The sequence below is a fragment of the Peromyscus eremicus genome, chromosome 1, assembly GCF_949786415.1.
Source record: "Peromyscus eremicus chromosome 1, PerEre_H2_v1, whole genome shotgun sequence".
NCBI lineage: Eukaryota > Metazoa > Chordata > Mammalia > Rodentia > Cricetidae > Peromyscus > Peromyscus eremicus.
The window spans coordinates 26,501,328-26,524,035 of record NC_081416.1 but is presented as its reverse complement, the minus strand read 5'-3'; the positions used below and the strand labels follow the sequence as shown (position 1 = coordinate 26,524,035).

Sequence of the window (22,708 nt, the reverse complement as noted above, 5' to 3'; positions counted from 1 at the left end):
AAGGATAATTGGGCACCAGAAGTATTCCATAATACACATCAAAGGTATTCCCTTGCCCCTCGCTAATTCCCTCCATAGCACAGGTGTGATTCTTTTACAGCATGACTCTCATCTCCAAACCTACTCTGATACCTGCCAACCTCTCCCTCCTTCCAGCTCTCACCATACACACTACACATTTATGTTTTTATAGATAATCATATCACATCTGTTAGCTTAGACTACACAGCATATTTTAAAAACTGTACCCCAACTGGAACTTTATCCAAGTTTCTCCATGCTACTTGTGAATTAATTCTTTTTAAAGATTTATTTTTATTTTATGTGTATGTGTGAGTTCTTGTGCATATGCATGTATGTATGTGTGCATGTGTATCACATTCATGCACTGCCCTCAGAGGGCAGAAGAAGGCGTCAAATCCCCTCGAGCTGTAGTTAAAGAATGCTCTAAGATGTCATGAGGCTGCTGAGAATGGAACCTGGGTCCTCACCAAGAGCAGTAAGCTCTCTCAGACACTGAGCTATCTCTCCAGCCTCAGAAATTATTTTAATGGATGGATGTTTAGGGAATGCTTTTCTAGTATGTAAAAGGTGCTGAGTTCAATCCCAGCACCACAAGAAAGAAAGAATGAAAAAAGGAAAGAAACAAGTAAACGTTTTTCTCTCTAACATGTAGACAATTCCCATTTAAAGAGCCACCAGCCAAACAAACTCCATTCTACGAGAGTTTTTCTGAGCTGGTTTTTAAAGGCTGAATATGTACACATAATGTTGAACAAGGAATTTCTCACTCTAAGCTTGGAGCAAGTAAGGACACCACGATAAGCATTCCTGGGGTGTTTTCAAATTGTGCTGACCCACTGTTAGTTTCCAAATGGCTTCTATGTATACTGTTAAAGACCATCTGGCTAACTGTAGATAAACAAGTCTCAACATATGGACCACAGCACACACACAGCTCTGCTCTACCAGTGCAGAAAATTGAGAAAAGGTCACTCTCTTGGTATGAGTAAGTCATGATAAACAAGTGGTACTGGGCAGTGAAGGCCTGCCCTGGGATGCACACAAAAGACTTAACGGGGGTTCCTTACCTGCTCCTCCCTGGGCAGGTCACAACATTAAAAATCTCCTCACTTCTTCTGGTAAAAATATTTTAAAATGCCAAATCAACTGTAGTCCTCTCCTCCTTTATTCCCCCTTCCTCCTCCCCTCCATCCTTCTCTTCTTTCTTCCCATTAAGAAACATGTATTACATGCCTACCATCTATATGTTCCTAACATGTTGCTCAATAAAAGGGGCATATTGGTTATCTTATCAGTGTTCTATTACTGTGAAAGACACCATGATCACAGCAACTCTTATAAAGGAAAGCATTTGACTGGGGTGCTTTACAGAGGTTTAGTCCATTCTGGTTATGGCAGGAAGAATTGTAGCACACAGGCAGACATGGTGCTGCAAAAGAAGCTAAGAGTTCTTGCTGTGGGATGTTCTATATGTTAAATGTGTTGCTCTGATTGGTTAATAAATAAAACACTGATTGGCCAGTAGCCAGGCAAGAAGTATAGGTGGGACAAGCAGAGAGGAGAATTCTGGGAAGTGGAAGGCTGAAGAGAGAGAGCTGCCAGCCACTGCCATGAGAAGAGTTAAGATACTGGTAAGCCACGAGCCATGTGGCAACTTAGAGATTAATAGAAATGGGTTGATTTAAGATATAAGAACAGTTAGCAAGAAGCCTGCCACAGCCATACAGTTTATAAGTAATATGTCTCTGTGTGTTTACTTGGTTGGGTCTGAGCAGTTGCGGGACTGGCGGGTGAGAGAGATTTGTCCTGACCGTGGGCCAAGCAGGACCAGGAAAACTCTAGCTACAAGTTCTCCATCCAGATCACCAGGCAGTAGGAAGAGAGACACTGAGCCTCTTCTGATCATTTGAAATCTCAAGGCTCACCCTCAGTGACACACTTCCTCCAACAAGACCATACCTCCTAATAGTGCCACTCTCTATGAGCTTATGGGGGTCATTTTCAGCCAAGCCACCACATCAGTGATGAAAACAATGATGAAGACACATGACTAGTGAATAATGGAAAGTAGGAAGAGCATCTTAGGCAGAGGGAGAGCATGCATAAAGATCCTGAGAAGGAAAATCATCGACTGTTTAAAATAATTCAAGGCTTGCAAACATTTGTATCCATTCCATTGAGAACTTGATTGACAATTAAAATGCTGAAAGGAAAAGTTCTACCATCTCCAGGTGGGAACTTGTAGTGGGTAGCCTTTCCAGCTTTGATCTGGAAGTTCCAACCCCCATTGAGGCTTCGGTAACTGTCACACCTACAAGGCGGGGCCAAGAGAGGACCCTGAAGACCCGAGATCCAGATGTGCCACCTCTTTTGGTTCCTGGACCCTGGATGCTGGAGGTAGACCAAGCAGAGTTCTCCAGAGAACACCGCCGGACTGTGCTATGTCTTTCCCAGACCCTGCAACCTACCTATCCCTTCATTTGTAAGTTACGCTACTAAATAAACCTCCCTTTTAACTACGTGGAGTGGCCTTAATAATTTCACCAATAGGAACTCAAACAATTATTATGTTTGCACCAACTATCTGAAAAAATGACAATAAGACAGATTCAGATGTAATAGTTTACAATGTGTGTAAAAGATACGTAGGCTTGAAAGAGACAAAAAAAGTGATATATACAGTTATATAAACAAATACATAGCTTTAAAAAATAAAGTCTTTAAAGAGACAGTAAAGGTAGTATAAAAAATAAGCCACGTAAAAATGGATATTACACAGAGAATCTGGATTGTGTTGTCTTTGGGATTTTTAACTGCAGAAAAACATTTGATCGTAAAAGCTGTTGAGTTAAACCAATATGTATATTTTAAAGATACCTTGACTTCAGAATTTGGATATAAGGATATGTTGCTTTGAAAAAGAGTCTCTTTTGTTTCCACAGAAAGCCAGAGGCTATGGATTTGTTCCAGATTAAGATACATCAGGTTTGACCAGCCAAGACCCCCTAAAATGTCTCCGATGACACCATGGCCCAGATGATCCAACATCCAGAACCATTTCAAGGCGACTGGCTCAGACGATACACCCTCACAAACTACTCCATGATCCTAAAATTTTCTTTGTGTCCCCATAAGATACAGCGCCCCCCTCCAGCAGGAAGCAGTAAGAGAAGCTACGCCCAAATTCCCAAATTACATGTAATTTTACTTTGTTAAAGTTAAAACCTTCCTTTTTGAAAAAAAAAAAAGGGGGGGGGAGTGCTGTGGGATGTTCTGTATGGCAAATGTGTTGCTAATTAGTCAATAAATAAAACACTGATTGGCCATTGGCTAGGCAGGAAGTGTAGGCGGGACAAGGAGGAGAATAAAGCTGGGAAGTGGAAGGCTGAGTCAGAGAGACACTGCCAGCTGCCACGATGACAAACAGCATGTGAAGATGCCGGTAAGCCACAAGCCATGTGGCAAGGTATAGATTAATGGAAATGGATTAATTTAAGCTGTAAGAATAGCTAGCAAGAAGCCTGCCACGGCCATACAGTTTGTAACCTATATAAGTCTCTGTGTTTATTTGGTCGGGTCTGAGCGGCTGTGGGACTGGCAGGTGAGAGAGATTTGCCCTGACCGTGGGCCAGGCAGGAAAACTCTAGCTACAAATGATGAGGATTTTTAACACAGATTGGTGACTTCATGCCCACAATCAGTCTAATAAAACTATATGAAAATATGATTATCAAATATGTACACAGGCTTCTCATGGACAAGACACCATGTAAGTACTTGGAGACTTATGTCTGATGCAGCTTCCAACAAGCCCAGGAAACCCCTGAGTACCATGTTTGATATTTACTGAATAAAGCTCAACACAGAGGCAACAATGACTCAGTGTCTCTTACAAGCACTTCACTTCCCAAGCATGGCTTCCCAGTGCTCAGCCTTGCCAGAAGATGACAGCTGATCCCCTAAAGTGAGAAAGAGATTAATCATCACACTCATTCTTGCCCAAACAGTCATAAACTATATGGAAAATGTTTACCTCAATAACTTCTCTCAGTTCTTTGTTAAAACAAAAGCTGTGCCTTTGGCAGAGACAAGTTACGTCATACAGGAAAGATTAATTATTGGACATTTTCTCCCTTTCAATTGCTGCCTTGTCCTTCCATTTGCCTGCCATGCATCTGAAGTGCAATGCACACAGGTAGCCCCTGCAGCTACAGTGAGGCAGAGTGTGACACTCAGGCATTAACATCAGGCGGGATAAGAAGTTAGTTAAGCAAACACAAAGTCTGAATTAATTCCACTAACTAGCCATAAGGTCCTGCCGTGTGCTGCAAGAAAGAAAACCATCTCAGCAACCTGTTACAGTGCTCTGTTCCGCACTGATGGCCTGATACATGGCTGCTGGGGTCCTGATGACAAATTCCTCCCAAGTAAGGGCTACGCCACTCCCATCTTTACCCTCTGAGCACTGCCAATCCGGACTGGAGCAAGAGGCCAGTGTTCATCCAGTCAACAAACAAACACTGTGATTTAAAATGTAAAGGCCACTAAGTGGATAAATTCCTACACTGAAATGTAATTTAGTACAAAACTCAATTATTTGTTAGGTTTTGTTGTTGTTGTTTTTAGACAGTGCCTCTAGATGTAAACTCAGACTGTCTTCAGACTCAAGGTCCTCCTGCCTCTGCTTCTTGTGTGTTAAGATTACATGTGTGCACCAGCCTTCCCAGAGTGCTGTTAGGGTTTTAGCAAGCACAAGCACAGAGTATGCCCCCACCATTCTTTGTAGAGTAACATGTATGACATCAGACCTTTTATTAAAAACAATCACTTTTGTTGCTTTATTACCGCTACAAATAACCTTTATTTGATGTAACGTAATAAAACATTTTCAAATTTAACAACATGTATCTGACATCATTGTTATTTAAATTATGAACATAAGTATATACGGTCACTCTAGCAAATCTGCGGCTCAGGAATTTGTACACACTTTGTCTGAAAGGACAATGCCTACCTCCCCTTCACAGGAGAGGGGCCCTTCCCTGTGTCTCATAATAAACAACATCAGTGACAGCTGGAAGAAGTCCATAATCCATGTTGGAACTCCTTGTATCCTGTGAGAAGACAGCCTCCTTAATTGTAGGAAAATAATATTCTCTTTCAGTTCTCTTTTTATTAAATAAAGGTTTGCATTCATTTCCCCTTGTAGACATAGATACTCTTCTGATCTATTCCCTTCCATCTCCTTCACCCACACATAGTGTAGTATTAAAGGATGCTATACACAAAGGGACCCTTTCTGTCTCCTTACCTGTCCCTTAATGTTGACCATTTTTATTGAAGGGAGGGGTTTAGAGGACAGAATTCATCAGGCACACATTTGATTTAAGATACAGAGAACACAGAGACAAATTCTCTACATGAAACAGAATGATGTTCCAGAGTATTCACAACAGGGGTCCAGGTGACCTCTGCTTCACACAGTCCAGTTGGATGAACATGTTTACGCTGTCTCCAGAAGCACCACACCCATTCATGGATATGCTCTCGCCACACTCCTTCCTCATGACACCCAGTTATAGACCAGCCCTGTGGGCTCCTTGCCCCCTTGTAGAAGATGAGAGTAAACAACATGCCGAGAATCATGTTAATGTACAATGCAGTTAGGTGGCACTCACTCTTCTCCAGTTACCGTCCTCTCCCAGGAGCCTTCAGGAGTGTGAGTGCAAGGAAAAGCTTTATTCAGGTTTTCTGCCTCTCTCCATCCTGAGATCTGTTCCTGAGTTACACCACAATGATAAGGGGTTTAACAGTGGACATATACTGGTAGGAAGTCACAGGGACCCTGCAGAAAAGCCAAAGTATTTGACAAAAGCTCTGGACAGACACTGCTCTGGGGAATCATTTGTATTAGCTGATGACAAGTTTTTGTTTTCTAACATGGACATGCAACACATTCAACACTATGCTTACTGCAGTTTGCTTGGAAAGACACCCTTCTGTCAGACCACAGAATGTACTCTGTCTCATGAATGATTCCTGAAGAGTTACCACGAAGCCTAGACTGGAAGCATGGGAATTGTGCGTTAGGATTTTCCCCCACTCACGTGGATGTGGACTTGTGGAAAGCACCAGAAACTGCTTCCCTCCCGGAACCCAGCTCTGTTAGTGTGCTTACTGCCGGGATGGCTGACACCGAGAACTATTTTCATTTAAACACAATATCACTGATCCACAGGGAAAAAAAGGGAGAGGTCGCCATCTCCCCCAAAATACACTTTATACAACAGATCACCCCATTCCATTTCAGCCATGCCAAGAAGACAGAAGCCACGTTCCGTTTTGAAGTCTCAGCCAATGATTTCCTGGTTTCCACCTGCTTTGCACTGTTCGTCTCCAATATTCCACTCTGGATCATGTATCATGAACTTTTTTTCTACAGTGGTCAGAGTTTTGTCTATAAAAGAGAGAAAGACAAGATAATTAGCCAGATCATAAGTATGGGTTTTCATATTTTGTGGTGGGTGGATTTTTTTTCTTTTTTATGGCAGTCAGTGATTTCAATCATTGGTGACTTGTAAGGTTTCATGAGCATCTCTAATGGGAAAGAAAATAGAATGTGCCTCTTTTCATAAATGTCAAAAGTTCTGTAAGTTACCAAGCCCATAGTAATATACTTGAGAATGAGCCCCCAAATATAACATAGATGTATCCAAAAATGGCTTTGCTTTCAAAAGAACTTAAAATCTTTGCAAAATAGTATAATCTTCTCCCTACTTGAAAATAATGACTGTTAAAAAAAAAATAACGACAGTATGAAAATAGAGGGGGCAATATCAAGGTTGGAAAGATTTAAACAAGGGTGAGATGTGAAGAGGGGAAAAGAAGAGATGTGGGAAGGCTGAACCCAAACTAAAGATGTAAAAAAGCCATACAGAAAATCTATTTTGTAAGCCAATTAAAATACAATTTTAAAAAAGAGTTTGAAGAAAGGTACCCTACATGTGTGTAGACAGCTGCTCTGAGAAGCTGTAAGTTATTAAGTGAAAATCCCAGTGCCAGTGTAGGGTACACCCCTGGGAGGTTTGGGGTGGGGAAGCCAGAGAGGCACCAAAGCAATGCAGACTGCCATCTCCATGGTTACTTTCCAAGACTAGATGATAAGACTATGCTGAAGATACCACATACTTCGGTTGAAATCAAACAGGAACTGACCTAAAAAATTCCCCATTGATGGCTAGCTTTCATACTGCCAGAAGATACTACACAGTCTGATGGTAAAGAAAAGTCATCAGCAGTCTTATGAATCCTTCATTCTATAGTAACTACCTACCAAACAAGATGTGCCAACTGGTGATATGGTGGCATGATGTTTGTGGGGATAACCAATCCCCTTCTGGTAAGATTTTCTCTATAGGAGGGAATTCATTCCTATAAACCTGATCAAAGACTCATGGCTTGGGAGGTCATAGGATCTAGCTATATTATTAATTTTTTTTTTTTACTAAATGAACATAGTTTCAAACTGCCTTTTAAATAGTTATGTTTATACTCATAGGTTAGTACTACTGTCAGCCTGGGTCCGAAAAGCTTCTGTTTCAGAGGACAATGGTTAATGCAGACTCATAATCAGTCAAAGTGCTGGGAATAACTGATTACTGAATGATCAGCCCTACATGACACACCTATCTCACTCTTACCAAGCTCAGGGGACAGAGAAGAAGAGGAGAAAGGGAATATAAAAGCAGGAAGATGGGAGAAAGGGCTATGAAACCCGTCCTCTGGACATGGCATGGCTATTGCATTCATAAACTCATAGAAGGGTTAGTCACCTGCACAAGACTGGGTCCATTAACATCCTATCAGGAGTGGGGAGGAACTCATAAGGTTAAATGGTACCCGAGGGAGAAGTTGTACAGCCAGTGGAAATTTGCCCTTTCTCAAGTAAATAATGCCTACCAATGTTCAATAAAGCAACACTAATTAGATGCAGTGGGTCTCTCGCACAAAAAGACAAACATGAAAGTGGGTGGGTGGGGGGCGTGGGACTTGAAAAGAAGAATGCATTTGGCTAAAGAGAGCTAAGAAAGAATAAGGAGCAATATGATCAAAGTACAGAGTATATTCTCTGTCTCTCTGTCTCCTCTCTGTCTCTGTCTCCTTTCTGTCTCTGTCTCTGTCTGTCTCTCTGTCTCTCTCTCTCTCACATACACACACACACAAAATTGCGTTACTTCCACTGAGAATCTTCATCCGCTTTAAACCTAGAAATATAAAGCCTAGTAACTGACCTACACAGAAACCAGAATCCTGCTTCCCTCCAGGCCTGTCTTCTAGACTCACAGAAGTGTCTTGGGCCATAAAGAAGCTTCAGCCAACAGCTGAGAAAGTATCCATTCTCCTAGTATAGAACCACACTCCCACAATGCCACACTTTCACAGGCCTTAACTTACCACATGAACACTATGTTTAGGAGCTGGTCTAGGCAGTCATAGGCCCAGGACTGTGCTTCCAGTTTAGCCTCCCTGCCCCACTTACACTGTCCCTATATCTGAATCCATTTATCTCAAGTTCTCTTCTCTGTCCAGTCCTTCATATAAGTGTGACAATGACTAAATATTCCTGCTGATAAAATCCACTTCTCCATAAGACACAATCTCTGGCTTCGGCCCTCAACTCAATAGTGCCTGAGAACAATTGCTGTATTTCAACTGACCATGGGTTGGAGTAGACACAGAAAATAAGCTGTGTCCTCAACTAATGAAGCTCTGGAGACAATTCTAGCCTGGGACCATTGGTTCTTCCGACCAGGTGGAAGGAACACAGCCAGCATCCTCTAACTCAGTTTTGCTCCCACCAGTTCCTAAACTCTACTCCAGGCTCCATCTCCAGTCCAGCACCATCTCCAGAGTCCATCTTTCCTTACCACCCACCTGCGAGCCATGGTGATGATTTAAGGGTTCCAGGTCCCAGACTGCTCAGATACCATTAGCCTCTCTCCTAGTGTCAATGCCATCTTCCTAGAACATATAGTCTCCCCAGGCAGAGACCTCACATCTACATTAGTTTTATAACACACATTCCTACTGCTAATGGTAGTCTCTCCTTCCATCATGCCCACTACAGCCTAGTATCACTCCTGTCAAAAACCCACCTGGCTCCCTGGGATAACCCCAACCTACTCAACTTCCTGATATCACCAAAGACATGTTCCAGGTCCCCTGATCACCTCCACCGACAGCTGTCACTGGACTGGACTGTCCTTCAGCACTGAGCAACCCCCATCCTAATCCCCCCATCTCTTCTTATTAAATCCTACTACCTTGATATCACTTCTTTCATGATTTTACCATGTAAATTATCTTCCTAAGAACACCCCCAAGCCTTATTTGTATTGTGTACTTTTCTGTACTGTTTGATTTTACATTGTGCTACCTGCATTTATTACCAACTAAGGAAGAACAGAAGGAAAAGAAAGTGGTAGAAGAGAATAGGGCAAGGGCTGGGGCTCCGTGGGTGAGTTTTAGCATGTGTGAGGCTTCTGACTTTGATCCTCAGCATTACATAAAGCAAAGTTACCCTCTGGGTAACTGTAAAGCATGGAGCGAAGAAGCCATTGTCACTACTAGTTGATTATTTAATGAAGGCAAATCACTGAACTTGAACTTCGGGCAATTAATAATGAAGAAAATATCACTGTGAGGTATATGTCCAGGGAACAGCAAACTCTTTTTTTTTTTCTTCTGTCGCTAAGGCAGGGACCCATCACAGACACTCAGGGTTGCAGGGGCCTTGATGCTTCTTTCCAGTTTCCCCTGGGATGTACTTTACTTCGTTTCTTTTAAATTACCCCTTTTCCACAAAGAAAGCATGCAATCAGGTTGAATTCCAAAGCTGCAGCCTAAAGCCTGGAGTGACAAATTGACAGAATTCATGGCAGAAACCCAAGGTTATTCTGCGATGAGTCACTGCCGAGAACTACTGCAATTGATGGGGATTCTAAGAGGCTCTTTGAAGATGAAGACAATACAATCACCAAGGAGAAGAGGGGAGACAGAAAAGAAGAGCTGCTTCAAAACAACTCCATGATATTCTTTCAGAGAAAAGTATTTTAGAAGCTGCCTTTCTGTGCTATTCATAAATGATGCCCAAGAACAAGTCCTTGTGGCAAGATACTTAAAAGCAATCTGTGGCAGTTCAAGTCTGTGAGGGAAATCATCCAATTAAAGAGAAAGAAAGGAACCTTGCTCATGTCGCGTTGTTACATTTTGTCATTGCCTTTATTTAAACACTTGTGAAATGGTGAGAAGACTAAAATTGATAGTAGTGAATTCAAATTACCCGTGCAACAGTATTCACAGCTTTTTTCCCTGTATTCACTCCGTTACCCCAAGGGAAATTCTCCAGTGCCTGCTGGACTCCGGAAGCTTGGGTTAGGCTGATTAAGAAAGTGGGAAGAAATGGGTAAATATTTGGAAGTGACAACACACAGAGACACAAGAAAACTGAAGTGTAGGAGAAAAAAAATAATGGAGTCAAGAAGGGCCAAACAAGAAGCAATATAACATAGGCCTGACCTGAACCCAAGCAGCCAGATAGGAAGAAAAAGGCAGGAGAAGTTATAGGGAGTTTCCCAGAGTCCTTAGGGGTGGCCACCAGATGTGTGAGGGAGCTGGGAAAGTAGGAGTCTAAGATGATTTCTCCTTTGCTCTGAGCTGTGGATTGGATGTCTTTTGTCACTCTTCTAGAGACCACAGTGACAGATTACATTACCATTCAGACTCAGTAAAGTATAACCCCAAATGTCACCCACCCTAATAACATCAAAGAACAAGTTAGCAAAACATGAGATTTACATATGTCAAGTCAAGTCTATTAGCAGCTTTCCAATTAGTGTTTGCTTGAATGTAACTGTGGACCACGCAGGTTCTAACTCCAGTATGTCTTTCATGGTCAAGTGTCATTAACCTCAACAGCACCTAAACCCACAGGAGTGTGAACTTCCCGAGGTGAACACTGTTACACCATCCTATTTCTACCCCAACCATGCCTGGTGCTGTATCTCAGGCACAGAAAGCCATCCAGTGTTTCTAGTAATACAAGGGAAGGGACTCTACATCCAGCCTCCACCTTCTGAGTCTTCCTAGACCATGTCACTGAGCCAATGTCCTCTACTTTGACGGCTTTATCCCCTAGCTACAGAAAATATGGATGGCTTACTACCATCTACATCAGAGTTCCCAAGCTTCTTCCTTATAGGTTGGGTAAGTCTTTTCTGCAGGAGGCCCTTGTGTGCATTGTAAGATAGCTGGTAGCCTCCCTGACCTACACCTAGTAGATGACAGGTGTAGATCCAGGCACGCTCCAGTAATAACAACCAAAAGTATCTCCAGACATTGTCAACCATCTACAGGAGAAGAAGCAATGATTCCTCTGAATTGAGAGTCTGTGGCCTACACTTTTAAGTCCAGAATCTTAGGAGCAGCATAGATCATTAGTAACACTTTCTATGTCATTTCTACTCTGATCTCCAACTGTTTTCCCACTCTAGAAACTAGTCTAGATCTCAGCTCTGGCTGGTCTGTCCTTTGCAATAACTCCTATATTGGCGGCTCTACATAAATGTCCCTTTTACCTGGAATGCCCCTCTGTTCACTGTTAATTATAAATGCTTTGACTAGCCTCGAAGATTCACCTTTCCTTCAGGAAGTCTTCTCTGAGAGCATTCATGTAAGCACTAGCTAAGTCGTGTTCTTCTCCGTTGACTGACACGGCTTTCTACCCGTGACTTTCATCGTTACAAAACAAAGCTGGGTGTTCACGTGCTGCGGTAGATTCAGGCTGTTACGATGAAATACCATAAAGTGGTAGTTTCTGAGAATGTTCTTTATTTCTAGAGACTAGAAAGTCCATAACTGATGAGCCAGTAAATTTGGTATCTGCGAGGCTCTCTGTCTCCTTCATAGGCCAGTTCCCTCTGTTCCCTTTTATAAGGACCCTCATGGCCCAGTCACCTCGTAGAGTCCCCACCTTTTGATACTGCTGCATTAGAGTCTGTATTTCAACATATAAATTTGGGGGGGGAACGCAAACATTCAGATCACAAAAGATTTTTCTGTACTTCTATATGATCACGAAAGTATATGTTTCTGGACTCTATCTGCATATACTTTCTGTGTAGAAATACATGCACAACAGCAAAAATGATGTCACATTTTATGTCTCCACCATAGTGTGTGCAAGTTATAAAAAAACTGAAAATGAATATTCTAACATTGGTGCTGACGGCAAAACTGGCTAGTATAGAGTTCAAAAATGGCTGCTATATGAACTCCACACAATAGTTCTAACAGTAAATACATCCTAAAGTTGATGGATACTTTTAGGCCAATAATCTTAACTGATTTGCATATCCTACATGTTATAAATTCAAACAGAGAGAGATGTAATTAGGCCCAGTAATTCTCTCTTAAATCAAGGGACAACAGACTATTGCCTGTGGGCCAAATCCAGCTGGCCATCTCTTCTGTAAATTAAGTTTTGTTGGTATATATACCCATGTCCTCTTGTTTACTTAAGTGGATGACAGGAGCAAAGAGAGTTTTCAAAGGCTTAAAATACTATCATTTGGTCTCTCGCCATGTAAGTCTGCTGACCCTTGTCTGGGACTAAGAGGAAACAACACCCAAGCCTCCACACTAGTTAAGGACAGACAGGCAAGCATCCTGTGCTTTATTTGAGCTGATTTATTTTTATAAAGGGTACAGTAGCATGAAACTAAAAGCACTTCTGAACACAGGCTTCCTGGGCTGAACTCCAACTCTATCAATCTTATCTGAAGGACCACGGGGAAATGGTTTGATCTCGCCAAGCTCTTGTTTTATCATCTTCAAAAGGGAAATGGAGAAAACTAGCCCATTGTAAATTTTTGAAGTTCCAATGGTATTATTCGCACGGAGTTCTCAGTGGAGTGGCTGACAATGAATGCTCAGTCAATGTGAGCTATTATTATTTCAAATAGGGAAAGCTGTTTATGTCACATTTTTAAAATTACTATTCTTATACCTGAATTACCCGTGAATTTATTAGATAAACTAATCAGGAAAATTATTAGCAAGTCCTCAGAGGCCTGTAAATAGAGAGATGATCAGAACATCATCTGCATTCTCCTAGTTTGTACACTGGCTACTGAACAAGACTTCCTGCCCCCCACTCCCTACCCCCACTCCCACCCCCACCCCCATCTCACACTGGTGTCTGCCCTCCACACCATTTCCAAAGACTTTCCTCAAACACATTCCTCATTGTGTTACTCCTAAGAAATAAAACGAACACACTTTTCTCTTTATGGCCAAACAAACCTGGTGCCAAGCAAAACAACCTGACTACTTGTCCCAAAAAATAGCTGTTTCCAGGGGATACAGAAGTACACCAACTAAAATGGGTTACTCACCAAATCCTTCACTTTCCCATACTCATTAATCCAAAGCTATTTTATCAAGAAATCTACAGCAGTCATTGTCGTCGGTTCACCTTCACACTTCCCAGTCCACACCCTAGAACTCCTGTCAATGGCTTGGCTTAATTTCCTATATTTGAGAAATGACTAGGATTCTGTCCAGATGGGACCCTCCCACCATACAGCATGTCTAACAAACTCAGCTCACTTAGAGTAAGGACAGCATCCTAGCTGCCTTCTTAGCAAGCTGGTGTCTGCTGTTCCAAGCTCTAGCATTCAGTAGCTCTTCACTACCTCAGACTGAATTCATCTAACAAGTAGAATGATGGGACGATTAAGGGCACATGCACTGGGATGATTCATTCCACATTATCTATGAGATCATAAGTCAATTATCCTGTATCAATTACCCTAAGCCACAAGTTCATCCCCTGGGAACTGGGTAGCAGGGCAGATACTGCCGTTGGTATTCTACACCTGTCAAGCACTGGCATAGATTATACAAACAGTAATCTAAAATGTAGCTCCTTCTCTAAGAATTTCAAAGTCTGGGGGGCAAATACTCAATTCAGTGGGATCATGTAGATTTGAAAAGTCCTAGGGGTTGCTTATAGTGAGCGTTCTAGAACCTGATGTCACGTGCTAATTTTTTTAATGAGGCCTTTTGTATTGCGAACGATTTCATATGTACAACAGAGTATACACAATAGAAGTAGAAATGAACACTGTGATGCCAGCCCCAGCTCAAGAACCAGAAGAGCTATACTCTAACAATTCCCCATTCTAAGACAAACACACTCTAGTATTTAGAAGACTTGTGGTCCTAGGACTGAGGTTATGTGGGACCTAGACTTAGTTGGGTCATAAGTGAAGAACATGTCACTTGCCCAGGGAAGCTGACAGGGAAGGTCCCTCTGAGGTAAAGCCCTCAAACTTCTCTGCTCTATTCTTTCCTATTCCCATTCCTCAGTGCACAGGAACATCTCACCCACCAGAACCTTCTATGATCTCATCCCAAAATTCTTTTCTCACTCAGTGGTCAAATCTCCTTTATGTAACTTTTTCTTTAAAAAAAAAAAAAAAAAGTCTTCATTTTACCTGTTGACCACCCTACTATCTTGCCCCTCACCTCTGTAACAATGCCAAGTTTGTTAATATGTGAGTGACTTGTGAAACTCCCAAGTCTTTATCACCATTAGCCCTTTGTAGCACGTTTTCAGATCTCCACTCCCATTGAGTGTCCCAGACAACATCAAAACTTGGTCAACTCCGGCAGGAACCAGTTCTTGGATACCAAGACAGGAAGCACTTCTTGACAGCTCAGTGGCTACTGGTGCCTTGTCCCAGCTTGCCATCTCCTGTCCGGATTCAGTTCCATACCAGAAAAATCAAAGGAGGCATTCCTTCCTCCAAAGAGGCATTTCCCTGGGAACTGTGAGATCACCAAATATGTTTTGCCACAGGAAAGTACAAAAGCAATTAAGATGGTAATATCATAGGAATTCAGATACAAGGACAGACATAACTGAAATGTTCTTTATGATGAAAGAAATGGAGAATATCACCTTCTAGGCCACCAGTCATATGAACTGAAATTCATCAGAAAACCAGTCTCCTCTTCCCTTTCAAACACCTACCTACCATGGGTTTTTTATTGTTGTGGTTTGGTTTGGTTTGGTTTGGTTGGTTGGTTGTTTGGGGTTTGGTTTTTGTTTTGTTTTCTTTTGTTTGTTTGTTTGTTTGTTTGTTTTCCCTCAATGTGAGTGAATAAAAGTATTCTGAATTCATACCTGATGTGTGGTAGGAAATATGCTAGCCACTGACTCAGGGAGCTTTCCCCAACATTCAAGAAGCTACATGAAAGGGGTTTGAGCACAAAAGGATGGTAGTGACAAATGACCTTACAGCACAAACTCGACTTTCTCAGGCCTCTCAGCCAGTTTCAGGGCCTCGTGCATGCCTGCCGCAGAGAGCTTCCGATTGATATTCCGGTATTGGCACTGGAGTAGGCTGCGGTAGGTGGTCCTCAGGTCCCGGTTGAAGAAGGCATATATAAAAGGGTTAATGAGAGAGTTTGCATAGCCCAGCCACAGACATGTCCTCTCCACCCATAGCGGAATGCAGCTGCAGGCGGTGCCACAGATAAAGGGCCTTGCTGTGGACAAGAGGAAAAACGGCAGCCAGCACACTGTGAAAGCTCCCACAATGATCCCCAAGGTGGTGGCTGCTTTCTGTTCCCTCTTGAAGATGGAGATGTTTTTCCTTTCATGCTTGAGCAGTCTCGAAAGGTTTGCACACTCTTCCACCTCCTTCTGAAGCTTCACCACGCCATTCAGGGAGATGACACTCTCCGGCTGCACACGTGGGAAGCCTGGGAACTTGTGTTTGGCCGCGCTCTTCCTGGCGGCCTTGTAAATCTGATAGTACATGAACAGCATGACTGACATGGGGATATAAAATGCCACGGCGGTGGAGTAGATCGTGTAGCCAAAATCCTGGCTGATCAAGCACACTTTGTCATCGTTCACATTCTGAGCCCATCCGAAGAGCGGAGGTAAGGTGATGGAGGCCGAGAGAAGCCAGACCGACAGGATCATTTTGGCCATGCACTTCCCATTCTGCCTCACAGGGTATGTGAGGGGTCTTGTGATCCCAAGGTACCTAGCGGAGAGATGGAAAGATAAGAACTGAATACAATCATCACTGGCCACGAAGTGCTGGCAGCCCAGTAGGACCATTATTTCCATTTTGCAGAAAGGTAAATGGGGGCTCATCACACCTTACCTGTTTTATTCCCGGCCATGCAGTCAGACAGAGGTACTGCCAAGTTTCAAATGCCCTTTGGTAAAGTTAGCCAATGGTTTACTTACACCTTGTAGATTCTGACGACCAGTGCAGCCAAGGAGGTAAAGATGAAATGCCTGCACTTTCCCATGACCATCACCATTAAAACCAGCCAGGGATAAGGCAGTCTTCCTCATGTGCAAAGGTTGTGACACATCTTCACAGCTTGGTAAAGGTCTGTCACCCTGGTATTATACGCCCCCTCATCTCCAAAGCCTTAATTCTGGCCAGCTTTTAATTCCTTCTACTGTCCCCTTTGCGGCAGAGCAGAGGTATGCCCATATGATCACAGATTTGTGAGGCATTGGAGGACTCTTAGAATTTGAAAATGGAATCAGGAGTGGAAAGTGATTATTTTTTATTGCCATAAAATTCTCACAAAACAGCAACATGAGAGAAACATTCTTTGAAATTAAAAGCAGTTTGCCCTGTGCTCCATTTCTGAGATGGACCACAAGAAAGGAGACAGTCCTCATGAAGAGTAGACGAATGCAGTGTCATCCCTCTGCTTCTAGAGAGATAATGAATAGGTCTGCATTTCTTTTATAGGAATTTACAATGCCAAAGGCACAAGGCAGACACAGAAAAACATAAATGGTGAGATGTTTGACTAAAGGCTTAATATTTGTAAATGTTTGGAATTATTCTCTATATATTTAATGGTCTTGAGAAAAGCTTGTCATTCTGGTGGGTCTTTGCTCCCCTATTAAAGCATGAAAAAAAGGGTTTCCAGCTTTCCAACCAACAGCTCTTTTTCTGAAAGTTCTCAATCTGCTAACACCACTGATGCTTAAGTTATCCCACAGAACTTCAAAATCATGCTCTTTTTTATGAAAATTAGCATTTCTACATCATTTACAAAACAGAGATACAGTAAAAATGGACAAATCAGATTTGTTTACTCACCATGAATATCTATTTCTTCATTCCAACAAGTATGAGCATTTCTAAAATTGGCTCTAAGGTCTCCAGACACTAAAGTTGTTCAAAATCCTTATGTAAATATCACATAACCTACTACACACACACACACACACACACACACACACACACACACACACACTCCTTGACTTAAATCATGTCTAGATGAATTATAACATTTAGTCAGATATAAACACTGTGTAGATAGTTGCCATAGTGTATTGGGAATCCTGGCAAGAAGGTGAGTCTGTACTTGTTCAGGACAGATACAATTAATCACTTGGCATGCAATCTGTGGCTGACTGCATCTACTGATGGAGAAATCACAGTACAAAGGGTTGACCACATCAATTGAGTTGTTTCTATATGCCAGGCACTGTCTTTAATGTTGAGTATATAGCAATAAATCAAAGAGATAAAGTGTTTTGAAAGCAGCACCAAATGCAAATATGAAGAGCAGAGAGAAGGGCTGTAGCCACAGTAAGTAAAAAGGGATTTTTCTGTGCCTTCCAGGGACTTACATAGTTTCTTCATTTCACAGGTTTTGCCTTCCAAGTTCATAGTAAGAATTATCTGCAGCCATGGGCTTATCAACTGAAGTTAGAACCATGTTTGAGCTCCCAAAGGGATAAAAAAGACAAAGGATGTTTTCCTAAGAAATCAAGAATAACGACAGAGTAGATAAATCAATAGGTACTCATCTGAAAGCTTCATCCTTACTGGCTAGCTTTCATAGCGTTGGAAGGTATTATGCACATTACCAGAGGGGGAAAATAATCATCAGTCATACCCATCTGTGAACTTTAAATAACTATATTAAAGACCACCCTGGAAAAACATATGGTGACATGAATGTCATGGGAGTAACCAACCACCTTCTGATTGTATTTAATGCCAGCTCCACAAGTTAAAACTCATACCTGGGGCTGGAGACATGGCTCAGAGGTTAAGAGCACTGACTGCTCTTCCAGAGGTCCTGAGTTCAACTCCCAGCAACCACATGGTGGCTCACAACCACCTGTAATGAGATCTGGTGCCCTCTTCTGGTCATACATGCTGTATACAAAATAAATAAATAAATAAATCTTTAAAAAAACAAAAAAAAAACCTCATACCTGGCACAATTATTAGGGCCAGGAACCTGTGGCTAGACAGACCATAGGCCTTAACAGAGAGTCTACTACTATTAGTCTGCTAAATGGCCTAGTATTAAACTGACTCCTAATGATCTATCCTCATACCCATAGATTAGTGCATCTCTCAGCCCTCATCAAAGAAGCTTCTTTCTGAAATAGATGATGATTGACATGAAGACCCAACACCAGTCAGGGTTCAGGGAACCAAAGACTGAACGCTCAGCCATAAATGGGACATCTATTTCACATTCTTTCCTTTCAAGAATCAGGGATCATTACAGAAGAGGGACCAGAAAGATTTGAAGAGCAATTGGTAGTAGATAACACAAGGAAACAGTGTCTTCTGGAACAGGAAGAGTGTTGTACATGAAGGATGTTACACATACGAGCTCACAGCAGTTGTGACAGCATGCACAACATCTGGAGTTCCAGCCAGGCAAATTCCCACGATGGAGGTGGGAAGGTGTTCACATAGCCTCACCCTTAGCTAAAGAGCTATGGGCAACTGACAACCGCTGAGAGGAGAGTCAGTTTTCTAAGTATATCTACCTAGTAGATCAACCATGACCCAGAGGAAGGCCACGTATACAAAAATACATAGGCAGCACAATTCAGACTCTATGGGTTAAATATAAGAGGGGGCACAATGTTGAGTGGGTGAGGAAATGGGTAGATCTGGAAGGAGTTGGGTAACGGGGTGAATATGGTCAAAATACAATGTATGAAGTTCTTAAAGAACTAATTTAAAAAGAAAAGGTAAGTACAGTGGAGGAGGAAGCTAGTCCCTTTGTGAGAGCCAAGAAGAGTAAGGAGACATGACAGGAGACTGGGTACAACCTTTAGAAGCATGGCCCTAATGATTGAGTTCCTCCAGTGAGGTCCCACCCCCTCAAGTTTCAAGAACTTCTTGAAATAGTGCCATCACCTTGGGGATAAGCACTCGACACATAAGCATGTGGGGGACATTTCATATTCAAACCGTAACAATGTTTATCTGGAATTGGACTTTAAGTGGGCCTCCTGTGTAGTCTCCTCTCTTCTGTGGTGGTCAACCAAGGATGACAGACACACTGTGTCTTAACTGATTGTATTGTTGCTCCTTGCCAGCACATCCTGTCTAATTTAACACTTTAGGACTGTAGTTACCAAACAGTTCCTGAGCAGTTTTATGGGAAAGGGGTATTTTTTTGAAAATCTATTTCATATATTCCTATTCCCATTATTCTTTTATGTGGTTATATACATGTGTACTTACCTATGAGGCAGTCTCTGTAGAAAATGTTTCTGGTTCTAGTTTGTTTCTGAATTTAGATTACAAAAACTATACAATAGTTTTAAAGGAAAATAAAGAGCTGCAATAAAATACTTCACTCGGGGCGGGGGGGGGGGAACTAGAGGAATAAATGCAGAGAAGAAAGGAGAAATGAAAATGAGCCAGTAAGAACAAATCAGGGTGAAGGAAAATATAAAGGAAAAGGAAATATGAGATAGAATTTGTTTTACATAGAATTATCTCAGCTGCAAGCTACAGAAACAAATAACTGGAAATATTTTTAAATAAAAGTGACCCCCCCCAAAAAAAAAAAGATCTTAGCACTGATGGGAGCCTCATGATTAAGCTTATCTTGCCATAAGGATGAATGTCTTTGCTCTGCTAAATGTATATATGGACCTGGCTTTAACTTAACCAATCAGTACAATCCAAAAGCCAAGGTTCACCAAGAGCTAGACAACTGAGGATAGTTCACATGGTTCCCCAGGTGACCACCAGGTGGCACTGACAGACCACCTTACACCTACCTAGGGGTGAGGGGTTTGAGTTGGTGGCTAAAACAGGCGTACATTCCAAGGAGACAGTAGAATTGCTCAAGACAAGAAGTTATATTTTATTTGGATGGCTGCAAAACAAAAAGTTAGCAGTCCCTGAATTCAAAAATTCTTAACCATCTACTTAAAGGCAATTCAAGTGTACCTCTGTGTTCTTCATATGCCCCTTGCTGGAATAAGGAACTATGCCTCAAGCTCAACTGAAAATCCAGCCTTTCTCCTGTCTCCATAAATAATACAGAATTCACAAATATTTGTCATCAGAGATTAACCAATGGGGTACTAAATGATATCTCAGAACACTAGACAATCTAATAAGAGCCCCTGCCCATACACGTTAGCACACTTAACTAACATATTTCAGGAGTGGGAGCCAAACCATAGTTAGTCTGCGCTCAGAGTACTGTTGTGGAATGGCCTTTTTGTGCACTGTGAAGGTGTGTCACTCAGGTTGGTTTAATGAAGAGCTGAACAACCAATAGCTAGGCAGGATTTGGGGGGCAGAGAGGATGCTGAGAAAAGGGGGAGACACCAGGAGACGCAGAGCAAGCAGCATGGGCATTGCAAAGTAAAAGTAACCAGGCCACGTAAAAGAAAGTAAATTTAAAAATATGGGTTAATTTAAGTTATAAGAGCTAGTTAGAAACAAGCCTAAGCTATCGGCCAAGCTTTCATAATTAATAATAAGTCTTCATGTTGTGATTTGGGAGCTGGCTAGTGGGACAGAGAAAGACTAGCCACAATGTACAAACTATGTTCCATAAACACTGTCAGGTTTTGACTGCATTCTCTTAAGTTCTTAAGTCATACCCTACAATAAAGAGGACCCCTGGCCAGATTTCATTTAGTGAGATTTTAGAAAGTTAAAATCAACTGAAAGATAACATACACACTGCTAAGTGTTCCCTAAAGTTTCTGGATATAAAAATAAATAAACAAAAACCAATAGCTTATGTTTGGATAACTTAAATATAAATGTTATAAAGGAGGCTAAGTTCTTTAACAACCGAAGACCTTAAATATTACTAAAAGGCTTTAAAAATGGTCAAGACTTACATGAAGAAACTTAAAATGTTACTGACATACTTAAAAGAACACTTAAATTCATGGAGAAAAATACTTTTTGTCTTTAATAAGAATATCTAGTACTACGAAAGTGCCAATTTTCCTTTAATATTTATAATCCTTATAAGTATCATACAGCCCCAATTGAACAACATTCCAGAACTTCTGTTAGGTTGGCCAAATGACTTCACAGCTTGAGTCTATGTGTAAAAATGGGCACATAATCTAAAAAGAAATAATAAAGTGATAGTTATCTCACTGAAACCAGTATAAAAGCCACAGAGATAATTTTTTCTTATGCAAGAGGAGCACAGGCGAAGTGCTGAGCTCTGGCTCGATGGTAGGATTCTTGTTTAGCATGCACAAGGCCCTGAACTCAATTCCCAACACCACAGAAACTAGAAACTACAACACAGTAGATCCCATGAGTCACTACTTCTTGGACTTTGTGGCTAAGAGAAGGTGTGATATGTCACATAAATTAGTTCAACTATATGGAACTGTAATGTAAAGTGAGCCATTTTAAATCAGTAATAAAAGGTTAATAACCATGCATTCTGACAACTTACTAACAAGCAGGGTTAAAACAACCCTTGCTTCTCCTCTTTCACCTTATTAAATATAAATCCCAGATGGATCAAATGTTATCATGTCAAAAAAATTAAACTTTAAGACTACAATGAGAAAATATAGGGATTCCTTCAATACTGTGTAATAGAGTACTCTTACCTACAGGACAAAATACTGGACTATAAATAACACATTTATAACTTTTTACTTTTTATTTAAAATAATAATAATGACTGGGGAGGTGAGTCAGAAACTAAAAGCACTTGCTGCTCTTGCAGAGGACCCAAATTTGGTTCCTAGCACCCATGTCAGGTGGCACACAACCACCTCTAACCCACCTCCAGGGGATATCATGCCCTCTTCTGGCCTTCCTGAGCACCTCATACACACACCACAATACAGACACACATCACACAAATATAAATAAATAAAATAAACTTCAAAAATTAACAAATGGCATTTATTTAAATTTTAAAATCACTACAGGAACAATTAAAATCAAATAACAAACATCTCCCAGCAGCTCTAACACTTACTACAGGCCCAGGGGACAGACCAGTCCTGAACCCAGGTTAGCACAGCTCTCAGACCTCACCAGAGGAGTTTCTTTGTGCAGTGGACAGCAATTCACACAGAACTAGTCAAGGCGCAGAAATAAGTGACCAGAGAGTCATAGCGACAAATGGGACATCTATATCATACCCTCCCCAAAGCTAAGGGGCCATCATGGAAGAGGAGGTGGATAGGTTATAAGAGCCTGAAGTCAGGAAGAACCAGAACAAACCAGTGCATTCTGAACATGTGGGAACCACTACTTGTGAGGTCACAACAGCTCTTTTTACATGCATAAGACCTGAACAA

At 41.6% G+C, this 22,708-nt stretch overlaps 1 protein-coding gene across 1 annotated transcript in view; it reads right to left on the bottom strand.

Annotated features, from left to right (window-relative positions):
• Positions 1-4,979: 4,979 nt before the first annotated feature.
• Htr7 (5-hydroxytryptamine receptor 7) overlaps positions 4,980-22,708 on the bottom strand; it is a 66,661-nt gene continuing 48,932 nt past the window's right edge. The window contains exons 2-3 of the mRNA XM_059247135.1: positions 15,390-16,145; positions 4,980-6,481 (exon numbers count right to left, since the gene is read on the bottom strand). Of these exons, the coding sequence (XP_059103118.1) occupies positions 6,439-6,481; positions 15,390-16,145 (799 nt within the window). The 3' untranslated portion in view covers positions 4,980-6,438. The remainder of the gene's footprint in view (positions 6,482-15,389; positions 16,146-22,708) is intronic.